A 23,845-nucleotide genomic window follows, 5' to 3' on the forward strand; every position below is an offset into this window, starting at 1 on the left:
GAATTGATATTTTAGTTTTGTTTGCTTTCATATTATCCTTGTGTCCTGCAGATCAGAATAAACATTATATCTTCTGTACCTGAAGATCATCACCATCATCTGCTCTTCTTCATGTAACATGTAACAGTTGAAAAGTCCCCGGCTAACTGACGAGTACATCTCATTAGGTGTATCACAACCAGTACTGTCCCTCTCACAATCTCAACAATCACCAACATTATCGCCATTATTAACACATCACCAGGGCATCACCCCTGCAAATTCATCATTTTGTTTTGTTACCATTCTCATTCAACACCTGTAAGGAGAGCAGAACTTTGTCACATTAAAAGACTATATTGATGGTACATTTTGTTGCCTTTGACTGGGTTTGAGTGGGCTGTCAGTGCATCACTGAAACTCAGTGAGTATGTGCTACAAAACTGTCATAAAACCCGATCAAGCAGCCCTCACACACAGACACACACACAGATACTGCATGACAATATTTTGAGAAATACCCCGAAATTAAACCCGTTGTCATCCTAATATTTTGATTTATCAGCAAAAAATATCCCCCTCAACTCTTCATTTTCATGAAAACAAACATTGCTCAGCATGTAATGTACACATAATCCCTTTCATGTCAACAATTCTAATCTATCATGGATAAAACTGACCCTGACTTCCTTATTGGTTAAACAGGTTTTCACAGGTAGTAACAAGACTGTGTGTCACACACAAACACACACAAGTTGTGTGTATATAGTAACAAGACTATGTGTCACACACAAACACATACAAGTTGTGTGTATATAGTAACAAGACTATGTGCCACACACAAACACATACAAGTTGTGTGTATATAGTAACAAGACTGTGTGTCACACACAAACACATACAAGTTGTGTGTATATAGTAACAAGACTATGTGTCACACACAAACACATACAAGTTGTGTGTAGATAGTAACAAGACTATGTGTCACACACAAACACATACAAGTTGTATGTAGATAGTCACAAGACTATGTGTCACACACAAACACATACAAGCTGTGTGTAGATAGTAACAAGACTGTGTGTCACACACAAACACATACAAGTTGTATGTAGATAGTAACAAGACTGTGTGTCACACACAAACACATACAAGTTGTGTGTAGATAGTAACAAGACTGTGTGTCACACACAAACACATACAAGTTGTATGTAGATAGTAACAAGACTGTGTGTCACACACAAACACATACAAGTTGTGTGTAGATAGTAACAAGACTGTGTGTCACACACAAACACATACAAGTTGTCTGTAGATAGTAACAAGACTATGTGTCACACACAAACACATACAAGTTGTGTGTATATAGTAACAAGACTATGTGTCACATACAAACACATACAAGTTGTGTGTAGATAGTAACAAGACTATGTGTCACACACAAACACATACAAGTTGTATGTAGATAGTCACAAGACTGTGTCACACACAAACACATACAAGTTGTGTGTAGATAGTCACAAGACTATGTGTCACACACAAACACATACAAGTTGTATGTAGATAGTAACAAGACTGTGTGTCACACACAAACACATACAAGTTGTGTGTAGATAGTAACAAGACTGTGTGTCACACACAAACACATACAAGTTGTATGTAGATAGTAACAAGACTGTGTGTCACACACAAACACATACAAGTTGTGTGTAGATAGTAACAAGACTGTGTGTCACACACAAACACATACAAGCTGTGTGTAGATAGTCACAAGACTGTGTGTCACACACAAACACATACAAGTTGTGTGTATATAGTAACAAGACTATGTGTCACATACAAACACATACAAGTTGTGTGTATATAGTAACAAGACTATGTGCCACACACAAACACATACAAGTTGTGTGTAGATAGTAACAAGACTGTGTGTCACACACAAACACATAGACAAACACATACAAGTTGTGTGTATATAGTAACAAGACTATGTGTCACACACAAACACATACAAGTTGTGTGTATATAGTGACAAGACTATGTGTCACACACAAACACATACAAGTTACATGTAACCTGTCTATACTTAGCTCCTCACAGATACTCGTAATACCATGCAGATTCTATACAACTTTACATCTGTGTATACATCAACAACACTCACCATTTTCCCCATTTCATAACATATAGTTTCAATATATTAACTGTCTCACACAACACTCACCACCTTCACCATTTCATAACATATAGTTTCAATACATTAGCTGTCTCACACAACACTCACCATCTTCACCATTTCAAAACATATAGTTTCAATACATTAACTGTCTCACACAACACTCACCATCTTCACCATTACATAACATATAGTTTCAATACATTAACAGTCTCACACAACCCTCACCATCTTCCCCATTTCATAACATATAGTTTCAATACATTAACTGTCTCACACAACAATCAAATCTGAAAGAAATGTTTCTTCTCTCAAACAACAGAAGAATACTTCACATTCCAAGAAAAATGGACTATCTTAAAATGCTTAACATGAATAATATAACAATGGCATGATTAAAGATCAAGGAGTGAAAACAACTGTAAACATTCACAGAATCACCATGATCTGTTGATAAAGATCTGAAAACATACAAGAAACCATTCTCATAAATTCCAGAACACCTGAGCCATAGGCGCCAAAACTGAGTCATGGTTTCTACAGTCTTGAGTATAGTTCCATTCATGAACCACATGCTCGCTCTTAGCACACAGTGGTACCTACCTGACAGTAAAACCTGTAGCTTCATATGAGGGTGTTGGGTCTCTGTGACTGTGATGTTGCGTGCCAAGGTTTGCCGACGTTGATGGTAAGAGCGTATGAAGTGTCTCAATACTTCCCTGAAATCATCAATGAATACCGTGATACCACAGCCAACACATTCAGTACCTTCCTTGTCTGGCTCAGGCAGACCAGCCAGCTTCTATATATATCCCTGTCAATCAAACTCTCAGCATGGTAATCAGGCTGCTTAAGGGGGAAACTACCTGCTTGCTTTGTAATGTATTGCAAAGTCTGAAAGGCTTCACACGAAATATAATGTATTACCTTATCAATAGCATATAAGGTGTATCATAAGGGCACACATTAATGAATGGTTTGCTGACAGCTTGGGTATAAACAGATCAATAAAAATGTCTTGGAATATTATTGTTCAGGTCAGTTACGTCAATTATCTGTTCAGAAATTATCTTGCACTGTACATTTAGTAAGATGAGGTTAGGTGTTTGCATTTGTTTCTCTCAGTTTCCACATTTTTGTCAGATAAGAGTATTAGCACACAAACATGAATAATTTCACCTATTTTAACATTTCATGATTGAGACTTCAGACTCTGGGTGGTCAAGTGGTGGTGGTGTAGCATAATGGTTGAAGCACCTGCTTGTCATAATGAAGAATATGAGTTTGATTCCCCACATGGGTACATTTCTGGTATTCTCAACCATGATATTGCTTGAATATTGCTAAAAGTGGCAAAAAAACATACTCCCTCACTCTCTCCCTCACTCACACTGGTTGGTGAGATCTATACAAGTGCTGCCTGGAGTGCCAGTGAAAATACATACTGAACAGCAATAGCAAGTTTTTTAAAAAATGAATTCTCATGAAAGTTAGCATTCATGTAAGCATAATGTCTTCTATTAAATTGCTGTTCTGTGCGGTTCAGTGTAGTTCACACTAAAACTCTGGACCTGACCAAAATTACCAACTTTAGACAAATCACAGAATACTTTAGGTCTGAAGCAAAACTATGATTACTTGTATCAAATACGTCACCATTAAGTCATCATTTCTCCTCTGTTTCGACTTTATGTGTCATCAAATTTATGAGCACATTTTCTTTCATGCTCAATGTAAATTGTGCAAAACAATATTTCACAATAACATAATGCACTGTTCTGAATTTAATACATCCTCGATATCTCCAGGGTAAACGTTTCCACTTTACCCTGGACGCATCTACACCCCGATAAATTTATTACCTCCCTTAGCTGGCTTTTATCCAATCAGGTGTCTATGCTGGGAAATTGAGCGAACCAGTAACAACTCACTTTCGCTTTTTAAATTATCTAACCGATTAAACTTGGCAACATAAACCATGCAGAGGTTCTCTGAAAGAGGTAGAAAGAGTTCTTGCACATATTTTTCTAAAGTTTCGGACTTATAAATTTGCCTGTATGATTTCCCCAAAATATGAGTCGCAGTGCAAGCAAACCTTCACAGTTGTGCCTGCTACCTTTGTTGACACTGGCAAGATTGGTTATAAAGCTGATTGGCTATTGCGAGAATGCGGAGCCAGCAAAGGGAGGTAATAAAATTATCGGGCTGACCTGTAGATGCGTCCAGGGTATAGTGGAGACTTATCGGAACGTATACCCTTGAGATATCGAGGATGAATTTAATATGACACAGATAATAACACAGACATTGCAATAACACCTTCCTCATGATTTATGTCACACAAATACATTTCATATAATTATACACAAACATGTGATGTGTAAAACATCATGAGACTATGTTGAGTTACACCTTATAGTTCCACATACTTAAAAATATCATCAAATATTCCAAAACCATTATTTATAATTCATCATAAAAATGTTTTATTCTATTATTATTCTTTTTCAGTGTTATATAATCGACATCGAATATGAACATGAGTGTTTGTAAATCATATTCAAGTAGCATAGGAGAAACATTATGTCTTATTTCTACCCATACTTCTTATTTAATAAACTCCAATACAAATACTGAGTTGTAACTTGAAGCAAGACAGTGATTTATTCATAGATCCATATGTATATCTTGCACTGTTAAGGAACATTCTAGAATTGTGACAAGAGCTTGGTAACAGCCACAAGTGTCTCTCTCCATGATAAATGATCCCTCGTTTTTATCTCCACTTCAACTTTGAGGACAGAAATAACACCACTTCTGCGTCAACACTTCAAAAAAGCCTTTGAATAAAAATTCAAGATGAGATTTATTTGCAGCAACCTCCATATAAGGCCCAGAGTCACTAACACAATGTGAATTTAAGAGCAAGAGTGATTAATGTTTGAAACAAAGTACTCAGGTAAAGAATCTCTGAAATGAGAAAGCATATAATTTAGCATCTTTTTCCATCTAAACAGCATTAGGACATATAAACAGTGAAAATCTGAGAAGGATTTTCACCCAGGAAGGCCTTCACTTAGGTGAGATCTGAAGAATATCACAAATACTACACGAACTTAAATACATTAATAATGTCACCTGTATAGATTTTGTATTGTATTTTTAAATATTTTCAGGCAGCAGGTGGGATGTGTGACTGAAGGCAATATGTACATCTTGATTTTTGTCCTTAATTGAAAGAACAATCTCTTAAAACATACATTAATCACTGTACATTAAGAAATATTATTCTGACACTAAATGGTACACTTTGGGTAAGCAGACATTGAATTTTACACAGCACACAAACACCTATACAAACAACTAGTCTAAATGATCATATTTTATGAAAAAACCAAAAAAAAACCTTCAAAGTAAAAACAATGAAATATAATGAAAAGGTTACCTGAGATATTCTTCATTAAGCTGTGGAAATTCATACTCAGCACATTTCTAGACAATGACAGACTAACAACCACCTTGGTATCTTTCGGTATAAATATCTGACCTTTGGCATAATAAGACCTTCAACAGTTCAGGCCATGTCAAACTTGCATGAGTGTTTTCATTGAGATTCTGGAATGTACAACGTAACAAGATCTGATAACTACGTTGTAGACTTCTCACATCCCTTGCTTCCTTGTGGGAATGGTGGGGTAGCCCACTGGTTAAGCATCCACTCATGACTCTGAGGACTTGGGTTCGATTCCCCACATGGGTACAATGTGTAAAACACATTTCTGGTGTACCCTGCCATGGTATTGGTGAAATATTGCTAAAAGTGGCATAAAACCATACTCACTCAATACTTCCTTGTATGAATATCTATTAGATAAAACTCTTACATTTTTCTTTCAACCACCACAGACGAGTAGAAAAATCACTACTATATATCAATCATTCATCACAGGTGTTCTCTAAGGTTTCCATGTGTGACGTGAGTAGCTGACATATAATGTCCACCAATAAGGAAGGCTTCCATTGAATCATAAAACTGTCATGCTGATAATAGAACTTAGGCCATTGTTGAAAGTACATCGGTTTCCAATACCAAATTTGAAATTTCAAATGTGGTCAGGAATTCAGTCATTATAATTTTATTCTCTTTTTTCTTCTTTTATCATAAACAAGTGACTGAGTGAGTGAGTTTAGTTTTCTGCCACACTCAGCAATACTCCAGCTATATGGTGGCGGTCTGTAAATAATCAAGTCTGGACAAGACAATCCAGTGATCAAAAGCATGAGCATCGATCTTCACAATTGGGAACTGATGACATGAGTCAACCAAGTCAGTGAGCCTGATCACCCAATCTCGTTACTCGCCTCTTACGACAAGCATAGCCGCCTTTTATGGCAAGCATGGGTTGCTAAAGGCCCATTCTACCCCAGACCTTCACTGGTCTGTCATAAACAAGATAAAAATAATGGACTTGGTAGATTATATCAAATTATCATAAATCATAAAAAGAAATTACTTTCAAATATAATCCTAAAGTGTGTGTTTGAATGAATATTATTTTGTGCAGTTATCAATTATTGAATTACACACTAATGCTAAGTATCTGAATACATATAATTTTGACAGAAACAATTCCTTTTAAACAAAAAATGGAGCCTCGTGAATTCTAGACTTGCTTCATTTCGGGTTTTTGAATTCCAGAAGGGTTTGATGGAAAGCAAAATAATGCAGATCACAGACTCTGAGAAAGACTAGTTATATACTGCAGATCATAATCAATTATAATCAGTATACCGCCTTCAAACTGGTGTAAGTGAGATGGGTTTGATATGGCTGTAACCATTCCCGCTGTGCCAGTATTGGAGACACTGTGTCACACAAGCATCAAACGCAGACCTAGGTCTGATGAGCTGACACGTTCACCACTTGGCCACCTAATCAGCCTGATAAACCTGACACAATGCAACATTTTAATGACCAAAGCCAGGCTGTTTATGAGGCAGCTACAAATTCGTTACTTGTTATTTGGTTGTTAAGAAATTTGTTGCACATTTCACACATAACGTATATTAAAAATACATTAAACATTATCATTTTTCTACAGCTTTAAACACTGATTTAATACTGCATTAACTGCAGGAATTACATACAGTTAATGGTTTTTGACACATGTTACAGTAAGTGCTGAATATACTTATATTTTCACAAAGTGTTTCTATTTACGATATGTAAATGCATGTTCTTGCATGTAAACCCAGAAGTTAGTGCTTTTGCTTTCTGGTTAGCCTTAGATGATAACATTTACAACACTCCACCTTGTTGTCATGGCATGTGATTTAGTACCCAACTGATCTGACCTTTCATGACCACATGGTACTAAACCAAATATAATTCTTTTGAACCAACTGGTATTAAACAATTTCAAAGACATTTCAAAGAAGTGAATACATCATAGCTTTATCAACCAAATTCCAAAACTATCAACGATGTAGTTTTAGCACTTCTGAGGGAATTAAAGAAACAAGAAACAATTACCGTTCACATACACTCTACACATATGTATTTCTCCTTAAGAAAAATGCCCTCCATTATAGTGTATGAATAAGCATGCAGTGACGTCGAAAGGTCTTTTCCAGTATTTGAGCTGGGCATTGTTTGGATGTTCCGTGGGCTAATACTGTTAGTTATTTCACAGCTCGCTACACATCCCGACACCATTTTATATCACATCTAACAAATTAATCAACTTGGCAAGCACATTCCCCTCGGAGAGAATAGCCATTGTCATGCAATCGCCATGTCTGATGTTCCGTTATTGATGAGAAAGCTGTGCTGACTGCAACAGTTAAATAAATGCACCATGACTTCAAGTGAAGTTGTTAGCTGGAGCAGGATGAAGGTTGGGATGAAATAATCAAAGATGGAGCCATTGAATCTACATTACAAGGCTACAATTGATTGCCATCGATTAGCTTCATCATGTTTTACATAGAATGCTTTCCTGGAGAACATTCAAATAATCCTGGTATATCAGATATTGCTGTGTTCCTCTGGTCTACTTATGTTACCTCCGGGGTGGTGGGTTAGCACAGTGGTTAAAGGGTTCACTCGTCACTGCCAAGGTGTGATATACTTGGCTTCACCAAGTTTGTTTCAAAAAGCTAAGCAGGCGTATTTTCTTGTACATTTTGCACCTTTCATCATTATCAAACATAAAGTACACATTTTCACAAAGAACGATCCTCAAAAGAATATCAATGTTTTTACTTGGTTTTGAGAAAATGTGAATGCATAACCTTAATTCACGTTTACACATTGGGGGGAAAGAATTAAATATTGAAGAAAAATGAAGTGATATATAGTGATACACTCAAGCATGTGTGTCAGGACATTTCACACTTGTCGTGAAATATAAGTTGTATCACATAAGTCATATTACACACATGCTTGTGCAATAATCTCTATATACCAAATCACAGATGAATATATAACCATAGTTTTTATATGTTGACACAAGCTTGTACACATTCTCTTCCCACAGAGGTTATTCAAGTCATAGGAAAATATGACTTCTGTTACCTTGGTGTGAAGAGAATGGCTTGTACCGTGTCTAAATAATCTCATCTACAAGGGTTCAGTACTGTTAAAATTCAAAAGTTGATCAAATTCCTATTGACTTTACACTGATAACTAAATTTGGGATAATTGCCTTTAAAAAAAATGTTTAAAAAACTACACTGCTGCCATACAGTGATTAATAATCCAGCTTTAATCTGTGTACAATCACCGCTAGTCAGACAGAATCGAGATCATTCAATCTGAAAATCGTGAGCAATGGTAATCAAGTCTGTCTCGAAGTTGATCAATTATATCTAGGAACCATCAAGTTGTGGTCTATCGTGTTTCAAGTAAATCAGACATTAATGTTTAAGTCAACTCTCACAGTGCTGAAATACTGTACTGAAACAGTTTGATGATTTGTTGATATTTGTCTAATTTAGATCTCCCAAGCTCAAACAGTGATGTGGTGTAAAGGTCCACATATTGTGTGAGCTGTATCAGAGAATGATGTGGAGTACGCGCCCACATATGGTCTTAGCTATGTCAGACAGTGATGTGGCGTACAGATCCACATATTGTGTGAGCTATGTTAGACAGTCATCTGATATACAGGTCCACATATTTTGTCAGCTGTATCAGAGAGTGATGTGGTGTACAGGTCCACATATTGTCTTAGCTATTTCAGACAGTGATGTGGCGTACAGATCCACATATTGTGTGAGCTATGTTAGACAGTCATCTGATATACAGGTCCACATATTTTGTCAGCTGTATCAGAGAGTGATGTGGTGTACGTGTCCTCATACTGTCTCAGCTATATCAGACAGTGATGCTGTGTACAGATGTCCACATATTGTCTCAGCTATATCAGACAGTGATGTGGTGTACAGGTCCACATATTGTCTCAGCTATATCAGACAGTAATGTGGTGTACAGGTCCACATATTGTCTCAGCTATGTCAGACATGTGATCTAAGTTCAGATGTGCATGTACAGAGTGGTGGCTCTGTGCTGTCTATCCATCAGTCATCTGATATTCAGGTCCTACGACATCTGAGGCAAAATGGTATCAATGCAGTTCCTTTTGTAACAGACCCTTATTTTTTTTCTCACCCAATATATGAACATGAATGAAATATCAATATCTTTAGGCTTCAGGCAACTGCTTGCTTTGTTCCTAAAACAGCAAAGATTCTAGCAAATTTAAAAATTGACAAAAAGTTGTTCCCAGCAGAGAAAGTCTCCATGTCCTGCAAAAATATCTAAATGAAGCAAAGTTTCCACAAGAAATCCATTACTATGTCTCCATTAGTGGCAGCTGAAGATTCTGTTTCATGCTGGTGGGAGGGAAAGAGTGAGAGCAATGTGTGTGAAGCAAGTTCAAAATAATTACGCAATAACACAACAGCCACAAAACACAGATTACTGCAAAGATGACAACTGGTATATTCTATGCACCTCTTGATATCAAGGTACAAACTCAGGATTATTCAAAGATATAGAACTGAAAATAGAATTTTCTCAGAAACTGAAAAAATAGGAACCCTTTGACCTTAAATCTTATTGCCATAAAAATGAGAATTAAACAATCTCTGACTTACTCACACACACAGACAGACACAGAGAGAGAGAGAGAGAGAGAGAGAGAGAGAGAGAGAGAGAAAGAGAGAGACACACACACACAGGGACAGACACAGAGAGAGAGAGACACACACACAGAGAGAGAGAGAGAAAGAGAGAAAGATAGACACACACAGACAGACAGAGAGAGAGAGAAAGAGAGAAAGAGAGAGACACACACAGAGACAGAGAGAGAGAGAAAAAGAAAGACACAGACAGACAGAGAGAGAGAAAGAGAGAGAGACACACACACAGAGAGAGAGAAAGAGAGAGACACACACACAGACTCAGAGAGAGAGAGAAAGAGAGAGACACACACACACAGACACACAGAGAGAGAAAGAGAGAGAAACACACACACACACACAGACAGACACAGAGAGAGGGAGAAAGAGAGAGAGACACACACACACACACAGACACAGAGAGAGAAAGAGAGAAAGAGAGAGACACACACAGAGAGAGAGAGACACACAGACAGAGAGAGAGAAAGAGAGAGAGACACACACACACAGAGAGAGAAAGAGAGAGAGACACACACAGACACAGAGAGAGAAAGAGAGAAACACACACACAGACAGAGAGAGAGAGAAAGAGAGAAAGAGAGAAACACACAGACAGACAGAGAGAGAAAGAGAGACACACAGACAGACAGAGAGAAAGAGAAAGAGAGAGACACACACAGACACAGAGCGAGAGAGAGAGACACACACACAGACAGAGAGAGAGAGAGAAAGAGAGAAAGAGAAAGAGACACACACAGACAGAGAGAGCGAGAGAGAAAGAGAGACACACACACAGACACAGAGAGAGAGAAGAAGAGACACACACAGACAGACAGAGAAAGAGAAAAAGAGAGAAAAAGAGAGACACACAGACAGAGAGAGAGAGAGAGAGAGAGAGAGAGAGAGAAAGAGACACACACAGATGCAGACACACACACATACACAGACAGACAGACAGACAGACAGACACACACACACACACACACACACACACACACACACAAACACACAAACACACACACACACCTCTAGATCAGCCTTAGATATCACCATCAGTCATCATCGGCCCATCAAAACCTGGCATTGACTATTTACTCTTACAATGGCCTCAAACATATCCCATTTATTGCACAGACATTGGCAAGGATTCTCTTCTTGCAGATGATTGCATGTAAGTACCTGGGTGGGGGCCGACTCCCACAGTGATTCTACATTTTCATCCCATTGACATTAGCTTCAGTTGGAGCTAACCACCATATTGATCAATGGACTATTGGCAGAGTCTATTCAATTACACTAATAAGCGAGTCTCATAACAACCGATATACATGAATTCTGGTAAAACAATGGAATACAGATATTGCAACATAGAAAGTTGCCAATCTGAGATCAATGGTCTAAATGTCAAAGTCATCACAGTCTCTTACAGCATTCCCGACTGAGCAAATGATCATCGAATAAAGACACATTATTATCAGACAGTCTTGCCCTGTCTGTACAAGGCATGCATTAATGATGAAAACAAATATCCTGATGTCTACAATCATGTCATGATGAATGGTCATGATTTCATTTCATGCAACTTTACAAATTTTTACAAATCATTACAAAAACGTTTTTTTCTAATCATCATAACTGCTACAATAACAACATGGTGATGACCAACATGATACACAGGCCTAGTCCTGTAAGTCCTTGATGATTCTCAAGCAGGCAACAATTGCCCTGCCAGGAATCTTATAGTGCCACTAACTAGCTGATAATCAGCTGATCATGATTCCGAAGACAAACAGTGATATACAAACTCCAAGAACATCCTTGACACACCCATAGATTTCATTCCCACATAAAACAATACCAAAGTACATTCTGTCCACAAATAAAATATTCCATCCTGCCTCAGTTTTGTGTTAAATGTGTTTTATCCTCTACAGAGATTGTCCCATAAAAAAATTACATATGGGTGGTAATTCTACAAATATATATTACCGATAAGACAAACTTGTTATGACAGTCATCTGATAAATCTTCCTTGTTCCGCCAGAAGATATCTATTGCACAATGCACAACTATGAAACAATATGTAAAAAATGATGGTTCTATGTAGCTTTTGGAAATATCACGTCTTTGGCAAGATGAGCAAAGCTAGAAGTTAAAGAGAAACTGAAAATGAAGTCAGTAAAAAGAAAATATCTTTCTGTCATATTCTGGGGGTGACTGAATCAATCACATCTGTTTTACCTCAAGGTATGACAGTATCAGCTGCACCTGTAACACACCAAGGTATGACTGTATCAACTGCATCTGTAACACCCCAAGGTATGGCTGTATCAACTGCATCTGTTACACCCGAAGGTATGACAGTATCAGCTGCATCTGTAACACCCCAAGGTATGACAGTATCAACTGCATCTGTAACACCCCAAGGTATGACTGTATCAACTGCATCTGTAACACCCCAAGGTATGACTGTATCAACTGCATCTGTAACACCCCAAGGTATGACAGTATCAACTGCATCTGTAACACCCCAACGTATGACAGTATCAACTGCATCTGTAACACCCCAAGGTATGGCTGTATCAACTGCATCTGTTACACCCGAAGGTATGACAGTATCAGCTGCATCTGTAACACACCAAGGTATGACTGTATCAACTGCATCTGTAACACCCCAAGGTATGACTGTATCAACTGCATCTGTAACACCCCAAGGTATGACTGTATCAACTGCATCTGTAACACCTCAAGGTATGACAGTATCAGCTGCACCTGTAACACCCCAAAGTATGACTGTATCAACTGCATCTGTAACACCCCAAGGTATGACAGTATCAACTGCATCTGTAACACCCCAAGGTATGACAGTATCAGCTGCATCTGTAACACCCCAAGGTATGACAGTATCAACTGCATCTGTAACACCCCAAGGTATGGCTGTATCAACTGCATCTGTTACACCAAGGTATGACAGTATCAACTGCATCTGTAACACCCCAAGGTATGACTGTATCAACTGCATCTGTAACACCCCAAGGTATGACTGTATCAACTGCATCTGTAACACACCAAGGTATGACTGTATCAACTGCATCTGTAACACCCCAAGATTTGACTGTATCAACTGCATTTGTAACACCCGAAGGTATGACATTATCAACTGCATCTGTTACACCCCAAGGTATGACAGTATCAACTGCATCTGTTACACCCGAAGGTATGACATTATCAACTGCATCTGTTACACCCCAAGTTGTGACAGTATCAACATCTGTTATACCCCAAGATGTCACAGTGCCAACTGCCCTCCAAGGTGCAGCAATATCAGCATCAGTTATATCCCTAGGTATGACAGTATCAACATCTGTCATACATGAAGGTGACATGTTACTTTACCATGTGTCACAAAGACAATTGTTGTAACGACACAGGACTAAACATTGTAACAGCATCTCTCTCTCTACATATACAAACATGGAGTGGAATGTTATGTCTGAACCCTGACTAACTACTCCCCTCTGTCCTAATGTACTTACAATATATAGTAATCTTAACATTTACTGGTCTTAGAAACCCCTTATCTGAACACAATCCAAAGCTCTTAAACATATATACTTTGCGGTCATGTTTGTGAAAGCTGTATTTATTTAACCCTATTCAAGAGTTTGTGACATGGCGATGGCCAAATGACTCTTCCCATGGTAACAATCTGACAACAGGCCATATACAGTCACAATCAATGGATGCTTTGCTAGAAGCAAGGGCATTTTACAAGGGTTTCTGTGACTTCTGGTGATAAATATATAAGTTCTTAAATGTGTAAAAGGAGTTTTCACTGGCTGTTGATCTGCTTATAAGAAGTATAGGTTTGTTTCACATATCCATTTAGAGGTAGAACATCGTAAAACCTGTGCTTCAACAATGTAAGAATAAATATGGAGACTACAAAATTACACAGTGTACACAGTCTTCTAAGAGTTGTCTTCCCTTGTGCAATGATTTAGATTGTGAATCATGAGCTTCACAATTTTGGGGTAGCTGCCTCCAAATTTCTTACCTATATATCAAGCAGGTAGTCTTACAAATAGCATCCAGTTAATCATTAGAGCTGTTTTGTCAGCACATCTACTTACTTTAGTAACACCATATTGTCAGGTACTCCTGGGACAGGATTTGTCTATCATCTTGGATTGGTACCTTATGCAGCTTATTTGACACCATGCTCTGTTACCAAAGGTGGTAATGTCTACCAGAGTCTACTGTTTCCTGATTGGCTGGTTATCGAGTGGTTAGGGCTTGTGTTGTATATTATCATGTTTCACAATGGAATATTGTCCAAATCTTTTGTGTTGATGCTTAGCATTTTGAATCTAAATCTTAAACTTTGCTTGCAGTATAAAGGTTTTTGTTTGGTTGTTGTCCAATGCCACTATGCAACATTCAAGTCCTGTGGTGGCAGTCTGTCAACAAATGGAGTTTGGACCAGACAATCCAGTGATTGATGACATGTCAACCAAGTCAGTGAGCCTGACCACCTGATCCTGGGGTGTCAGCCCAGAAAGCAAAATTTCAATAATCCCTGTGCCAAAGTTGTACTAGAAGTGCAGTGAAAGCGGATTCCTATGAAACCATTAGATTACCATACTTCAGAATGGCGCTGAGAGCCTCTTAACTGAGATGAAGTTTCCTGTTTCCTGAGTAAGCTGAGTGGAGACGTAACTGAATGGGAGTTGTTTCTTACAAAGACACAGTAAATGAATAAATCAGGCTTTTCTACAATTAAGGTAACAAAGAATTAATGAGTTTGATATGACCTATATAATGTGCTCACTGAATTTTCTTTTTCGAAATGGCAAATGTGCAGGTCAGGATATACACTTATTGACAGTCATTAAGTAGGGGCCTGCACTTGTTCTATGACAAGTTTAAGCATCAGTGTAAGAAAACCATCCGAGAGAAGAAGTATTTTGGCTGTATAGTCACCAAATGTAAAGCGTCAGTGATTATCCTGAATGACATCCTTCAAATGGTCTTGATATTGTGATATTGTCATGAATTACTAAATTTTTCAAATGTACATCCGATATGACATTTAAATTATTTTATTTATATTCAATTGTTGTTTGACTTATTTGCATATTTTATCTAATTAATTTTATTTATTTACAGTTGCACCACACCCACCAACAAGTTAAAATCGAGGTGGAAGTGGAGGCCTTTCAGTCCACACTTATCCATAGTGCAAAGACAGAGACAACGCCGAGTGCAACCATCTATGCAGATGACGTATCCTGACTGCGACACCACAACAACAGCATTCCTGATGACCTGCTAGAGGAGATACCTTCCTTTGCATCACTCAAGATCATTCTCTGCAGACAGCAGCACAAGACCATTCCTAGACTCTCTCCCACTCAACGTGAGATTCAGCTTCAGGGACAGACGACCGAAGCAGAACTTTTCCTCCGTCGCATTGATGACAACATCATCATTTTCACAACAGACAAGAACATTGAGAGCCTGTGTGGTACAGATACAGTGTTTGGCAAAGGCACCTTCTCTTCAGCGCCCTGACTATTCAAGCAGATCTACACATTGCATGTTGAGTATCAAGGCCACATGTTCCCATTCGTCTACTGTTTGTTGCCATATAAATCCAAGGATACATACAGTAGGACCCTGGAAGACTTGTGTCAGATGGCCTTAATGTTCAAACATAATAACATGGTGTGCACAGAGAACAAAGTCCAATCAAAACTTGCTCAAGTCATTCAAATGTCTCCAGCAACATCACATGCTGGTCTTCTGAGTGTTACAAGAAGACACCAGTATATTGATGGATACAAAACGGCTTAGCTCACCTTACAAATTTTCCTATAGCATTCCTCCAGACCGATGACGTTCTGTCGTGATACTGCAGACCGGATCACATGATCAGGCAGCACAAACATGTGATCAGTGTCACTAGGCCATCCAGTGAGATTCTCTGATCGCGTCACTCCACTGTTTGCAATATGAGTATAACTCCGAGAATTCGTTCTGGCAAATAGAAACAGAGACAGTTTTATAAGTCATCTTCATATATTCGTTGCTTGAAAAAATAAACGGCTGCTTCTATTTTTGGAACCGAGGACTCATTGAAAGTAGTCATTAACCAAGAGTATCTGTTTCTAATATCACTACATGTTATCATCATTATAGATCATTCATAGATCGGAAAGCAATCAAAACCTTTTCAAATGTATCAGAATACTTTTGTTTTTTTAAAAAGAGATGGGGATAGTGGTAACACTTTTGAAACACAGCTTTGGTGGCAGTTATTTGAACTGTGATACAATGCACAACTGTTGATGGATAATCAATGGTCTGATTCAAGTCCTTACCCTACAATTACATGCATAGTATGCACATGTAGTGGAAGTGAAAGTTGTCAGTCCAATGCTAGGATTGAAACCACTGACCTTCTGATCAGATGTCAGACACCTTGTCCACATGTCCAAAGAGGTTACCCTGTCAGCAAGCTGACTTAGGGTGACCCCACATCCTGCTACATACTCCCCAGTCAACAGAGGGCATGCACTGGGTTGCATAGTGGGGTACACACAAAATTCAATATGACCAAGTTTACAGGTCCAAACTAGGATATGAAAGTCAGCTGCCAGCCAGCTCTCAAGGTAAGAATGTCATCTATGGGGACACTCAACAATTTGCAACATTTGTATGCACACACAAATGTTCACATGAACATTAACACATCTGTACACCTACTTGATGAGCTCCTCTACGTTGCTTGGGTTGAGTCTTTTGGCTGGCCCCCACTTACGGGCTGATGATATCTGTTCCCGAGACTGATACAAGGGTCGCTCAGACATGTTCACCTTTCTCTGTAATAAACATTCCAAGCTCAAGGACTGATACAGACTGATGTATGGAATGTTGCAGTAGATGGGGAGTGACTTCCTCTCGCAGTTATCTCCCTTATTCTGGCTATATGAACTTATTTGAGGACAATATTTGGAGTATAGTGATCTTTTTCTCAAAGTTATCTCACTAAGGCTTCTTGTATGCACTGACATATGTACATAACTGTTGTTTATATTATTTGTGGGTGGTATTTGCACTATACAGAAGAATTTCTTCTCGAGTTATCTCCCTTAGGTTGCCTGTATGCCCTGACGTGTGAACTGTAGTGCACATCACTTGTAGGTAGTACTTGTACTAGAAGGATTTCTACTCACAATTATTTCCCTTGGGCTGGCTGTATGTACTGACACACGAACTGTTGCTTAAATTATCTGAGGGTAGAATTTGTTATGTCATGACTTGCTCATTTGTTTCCTTTTGGCTGTTTGTTTTGATCGTTATCTCAATTTACCCTTTAGTGATGTCTTGTCTCTAGAACAGGGTATGGAGATGTAGTACTGGGTCAAGGCCTTTTCGTTCATGTTAACCTTGCTTTCCTTTAACTTACCCGGAGAGGTTGTCCGCTGAAGCCACGTTTCTCTTCCTTTAGACGCAGTATCTCCACCATTTTCTGAAATATATCCAGAAATTTGAAATATGTGAAGGTCAAGTGTAATAATGGAGAGAGTTATATCAAGAGGGTTATAAATTGTACATATCATTCAGGAACATTTGACGGAAGATCACAGTAAGATATTCATGACAAACTTAAGTCTTACTGACGTAACTCAGTTAACACATTTACAATCACCTGACTAGTTCTTAAAGTCATATGAACATATACACAGTAAATATTATTTTCAAACAGAAATTGTAACTTATCTGTGATCATTTTATTATGGTAAAAAGCATGGTTACATGGTAACATGAAAGAGCACTTACTGATAGAAAGTGTAGACACTTGAATCACAGACTATTATAGAGCTTGACTAATGATGCCACACAAATCAGGGTGTGTCAGTACAAAGTTAAAGACATTATAAAGTGCTCGACAGCAACATGTGTATTGCTTTTCAACAAATGTCATATCTAAATTCAGATCATCCAAAGTCACTATACATTTTAAAATCAACAATGATTGATTTGGAAGTTACAGAAAGAGTTAACTCTGTCATAGTGGTTTTCTAGTAACGCAATCCCCCTAAATCTAACTACTCTAGCAGTGGGTGGTATCTTGGCAACCTTGAGTCTCATGTCATGTTGATACTGATTACAGTCAACGGGGCACCTGTTTACTATGCCTGAGTGAGTGAGTGAGTGAGTTTAGTTTTACACCATACTTAGCTATATTCCTGCTGTCAGTGGTCTGTAAATAATACCTTAATACCCTAAATCCTTCCATCCATCAACTCTAACCATACCCTGAACCCTTCCATCCATCAACTCTGTCCTTACCCTGAACCATACTCTACACTCTTCCAACCATAAACTATGTCCTTACCCTGAACCCTTCCATCTATCAACTCTGACCATACCCTGAACCCTTCCATCTATCAACTCTGACCATACCCTGAACCCTTCCATCTATCAACTCTGACCATACCCTGAACCCTTCCAACCATCAACTCTGGCCATACCCTCAACCCTCCCATCCATCAACTCTGACCATACCCTGAACCCTTCCATCTATCAACTCTGTCCATACCCTGAACCCTTCCATCTATCAACTCTGTCCATACCCTGAACCCTTCTGTTCATTAACTCTGACCATACCCTGAACCCTTCCATCTATCAACTCTGTCCATACCCTGAACCCTTCCATCTATCAACTCTGTCCATACCCTGAACCCTTCCATCCATCAACTCTAACCATACCCTGAACCCTTCCATCCATCAACTCTGTCCTTACCCTGAACCATACTCTACACTCTTCCAACCATAAACTATGTCCTTACCCTGAACCCTTCCATCTATCAACTCTGACCATACCCTGAACCCTTCCATCTATCAACTCTGACCATACCCTGAACCCTTCCATCTATCAACTCTGACCATACCCTGAACCCTTCCAACCATCAACTCTGGCCATACCCTGAACCCTCCCATCCATCAGCTCTGACCATACCCTGAACCCTTCCATCTATCAACTCTGTCCATACCCTGAACCCTTCCATCTATCAACTCTGACCATACCCTGAACCCTTCCATCTATCAACTCTGACCATACCCTGAACCCTTCCATCTATCAACTCTGACCATACCCTGAACCCTTCCAACCATCAACTCTGGCCATACCCTCAACCCTCCCATCCATCAACTCTGACCATACCCTGAACCCTTCCATCTATCAACTCTGTCCATACCCTGAACCCTTCCATCTATCAACTCTGTCCATACCCTGAACCCTTCTGTTCATTAACTCTGACCATACCCTGAACCCTTCCATCTATCAACTCTGTCCATACCCTGAACCCTTCCATCTATCAACTCTGTCCATACCCTGAACCCTTCTGTTCATTAACTCTGTCCATACCCTGAACCCTTCATTCTATCAACTCTGTCCATACCCTGAACCCTTCTGTTCATTAACTCTGGCCATACCCTGAACCCTCCCATCCATCAACTCTGACCATACCCTGAACCCTCCCATCCATCAACTCTGACCATACCCTGAACCCTTCCATCTATCAACTCTGTCCATACCCTGAACCCTCCCATCCATAACCTCTGACCATACCTAGCCACATCCAACCCCTAAACCATTCCAAATCCAGCCATAAGTCAATGGACTCCTTTCACAGGGTCATTGCACACACACAAACAAACACACAATCATGCCACAGTATGCACACCACACATCAATCATTTCCTACATCTTTTCATACATCTCAACTCCACCAGACCTCTTAGAATTTATCTTCAGTAACCCACATTTGTCGTAAGAGGTGACAGGGACAGGGTGGTCAGAGTTGCTGATTGGTTGACACAAGTCATCACTTCCCAGTTGCATAGGTTGAATGATGCTTATGCTCTTGATCACTGGATTGTCTGGTCAAGACTTGATTATTAACAGACTGCCACCATAAAGCTGGAATGTTGTCGAGTGCAGTGTTGAACAACAAACAAACCACTCAGTCAAAGGAGCAAAAATTCAAAGTGTCTCAACAGATTGTTTCAAAGGCATTTAGAAGTTGGAGAAGAGACTTCACCTGAAGAAGAGACTAGAATCTGTCTCGAAACGTTGTGACCTTGTATAATAAAGAAGTTGAACCATAAAGCACTTTTAGTTTGTCTCAACAGATTCATTAGCTTCACACACCCCATACCCTACACCTCTCAACTCAGTTCATGTTTCTTCTTCTACCCACTCCTCGCCCAGCAAACTGATAACACAGATCATTTACCCCTTAATCTCTCACTGTGTTCCACCTACCCAGAACTACTTGTGTTCCCTATCAGGCTGTGTTACACCATACCAACAGAGAAAGCCCCATCAAAACACAGGCCTTTGTTGCTCCTTTGATCCTTTGTTTAATGTTTCTGCCCTTTGAAGTGCTTTGTCTCGGACGCAATACTTTGTTTCATGATAATGTTTTTCTTTCACACAGTGAGGGTGAAGACTTTCATGGATATACAACTTCTTTCTTGCAGTTTATGTCCATAAAAGACTTCATCCTCACCATATCAATTTCCAAAATGCCACTTGAAGAAGTTATCTCACACAGTAGTTATAAACATTTGAAAAAAACACCCATCTCCATCACAGGTACCCACACCTTACCATCATGTCAATAATAGATTAAACAAAGTAATACATTATTCTTTCATGATAAAAAGGTATTTTCTTTGAATATTGAGACATAATTTACAGTCACTTCTTTTCAATATGATACATGATCAAGACATTGAAAATCTGAAAATATTAGCCTTCAATCTGAAGAATATATTGCCACTTATTGCAAATTTCATGTCAGGAATTAACATAATGGGTATCCGGGTAGGGTAGGGCGCTAGTGGACGGGGTACCTGGGTAGAAAATTTGGACCAACCCAAGCCCTAATTTTTACTCCCAAACTTTATTGTCCCTGACTTTTAATGAAGGTGGTGATACATTTTTATATCACATATCACCTCAGTCAATACAGAATCTCACTCCCACAAGGGAGACTATTCTTATTCCACTGACCCATCCTAAACACTGTTTATCCTACTGATTAACTGATGTAACTGTCAGGTGTCTTAAAAACATCTCATACATTTGCACAAGACGTGACTACAACATGAACATTCATTCACTGTATGCCCGAATCCGGTATATGTGTCCCACAAATACACATGGTATACACTGTTCTATTGTCTGATGTAATCAGTTTGTCTTGAAGGCCACAATGAGAGCTGTCGAGATGGACACTCTGATAGTATCACATGTGCCACCCTTGTCAAACCCCACTTTATCTCTACTATAGTGAACAGGGAGTAAACAATGTTCCAGTCAATACTAGCAAAGACACATAGATCACTGAAATCTTACCAAAATCATACTATCTATACATACAATAGTCATTGTCTACCTTCCCTGGACGGCCATTTGTTTTTGCCTTGAACTTGAAAAAGAGCTGGATATGTTAATCTCACTGACTTAATTCCAACCCAGCAAACTTTGTTTTCAGAAAAACAAAGACGGCTTCCCTGACAGCCACACATACACATGTGCATATTTACTAAATAAATATGAGGGAGAGAGGGAGTGAATATGTTGAGTTTTATGCTACCGTCATCAATATTCAAGTTATATCATGTTAGGGGACACCAGAACTGTGGGGAATCAAACCTGGGCTTTCAATGTGACAAGGAAACACTTTAACTACTGGGCTACCCTACTGCCCCTTCTATCCAATGTGGGGAATCAAACCCAAGAATTCAGCAACCCAAGAGAATGTCTTAATCTTTTGGCTACCCCACTTCCCCTGTTTATACATGAAAAGTTTAAGGACACTGTCGACACTGAAGGACAACAACAACCTCATCCTGTAAGTTAAAGTGTTATTTGCCCTCCACTAACCCAAGACTGCTACATTACAACACACCTCTGTAAACCAATGCCTTATGAATATCAAAGTATGACTGCATTATTTATACATGTGAAATGATGTTTGGTGCTTCTCAGTAACAACAACAACACCAGGCTATCTGTTGCCTATCACACGGAACTAAAGCCTTCATGATCTTTGGTCCTAGGCAGGTTAAACAGCTTATATACCCTGAGTTGATAGTCATGTTACACTGACCCACAGCATATCAACCACCCTGTTGTGTGAGTATAGTAAATACTATAAATAAGTAATATCATGCATAACTATGCCACATAACAATTTTTGCTTCAGATTACAATATCAATGTGGTCGAATGAATTTGGTAGAATGAGTGAAGTTTATTTTTATAAAGACATCTTTATTGTGAAGTTTGTAAGCAAAGGATCTGAATATTTTGTTAATATCCCTAAACACACATGTATAGCCTTGTCAAGTTGCGTCCCTTGGCATGCCTGAAACTGATGGTCATGGAACTGAATCCAGGTTCAAATCTATTATGTTTCTGGGTTTGTCTGAACCAAGCCCAGGCTCTTGGGAAACATCTCAAACTTTCATCATTTCAAGTTTACTTTGGGTATTATATAACATGACGTGTTGTGATATACATGGAATTCTATTTAAACCCAACACAATCACTGACTAACCCATTATATTAACATTGTTATGTTTTAAAACAGCTTGAAGAAAAAGATACTAATATATACATATGCCCAAGCATCTGAGTAGCTGCATATTTACAAACATAAATCAAAAGTTTCATATACAGAAAAACTTGGTGACAACATTAAAAATATAATGCCTCGACAGTTTAAGTTAAAAAAAAAAAATTCCTTGAACACTGATGGAGTCAATGATTACTGCATGTTAGTTATAAGAAAAGTATGGATTAACAATCACTGACCTCTAAAGATGAGATGAAAAAATAATACTGTATTCTGAAATTGACCAACCTTTTGAAGTTGACCATAAACTTTTTGCCCAACACCTATAATTATGAAACACCTGTACTTATATAAGGCACAAGAGTCTAAAACTTCAATTCTCTCACACAGGTACTAATGGATCTATATGGTATTGTTATGTATTACTCCAACATTGAAAGAAAGAACACCAGATTCTTCACTGACATGACACATTAACTCCTTTTGTATGCAGGAATAAGGTGTTCCTTCACTCATTCTGAGTAGTATACATTACATACATTTGACCACTATCTCTAACATGGGTGCAGATATACAAACACAAAAAACATGCATGAAGAAAACATCTATATGCAGACACACACGCTTCCAAGTCTGATCTAGCAAACACCATATTATATTAATGTGCTGTGGAGTATGGAACATGCTTATGGATACAGATAGTTATACACAGGTTTATAGAAACAATGTATAAGATATGTTGTACAAGTGGGGAGTATATATATATATTCATTCTTAACATGTTACAATATATAATAATTCATACTACCCTATAAAGTGTCATATTTTCTTGTGTATGGTGCTCATTT

The 23,845-nt window shown here is 38.6% G+C and overlaps 1 protein-coding gene across 1 annotated transcript in view; it reads right to left on the reverse strand.

The window, feature by feature from the left end:
* Positions 1-23,845, reverse strand: part of LOC137294996 (uncharacterized) — a 145,518-nt gene that overhangs the window by 113,802 nt on the left and 7,871 nt on the right. The window contains exons 4-7 of the mRNA XM_067826237.1: positions 17,811-17,873; positions 17,108-17,223; positions 16,201-16,378; positions 2,759-2,874 (exon numbers count right to left, since the gene is read on the reverse strand). Of these exons, the coding sequence (XP_067682338.1) occupies positions 2,759-2,874; positions 16,201-16,378; positions 17,108-17,223; positions 17,811-17,873 (473 nt within the window). The remainder of the gene's footprint in view (positions 1-2,758; positions 2,875-16,200; positions 16,379-17,107; positions 17,224-17,810; positions 17,874-23,845) is intronic.

The sequence above is a fragment of the Haliotis asinina genome, chromosome 8 (assembly GCF_037392515.1).
Source record: "Haliotis asinina isolate JCU_RB_2024 chromosome 8, JCU_Hal_asi_v2, whole genome shotgun sequence".
Taxonomy (NCBI): Eukaryota; Metazoa; Mollusca; class Gastropoda; order Lepetellida; family Haliotidae; genus Haliotis; species Haliotis asinina.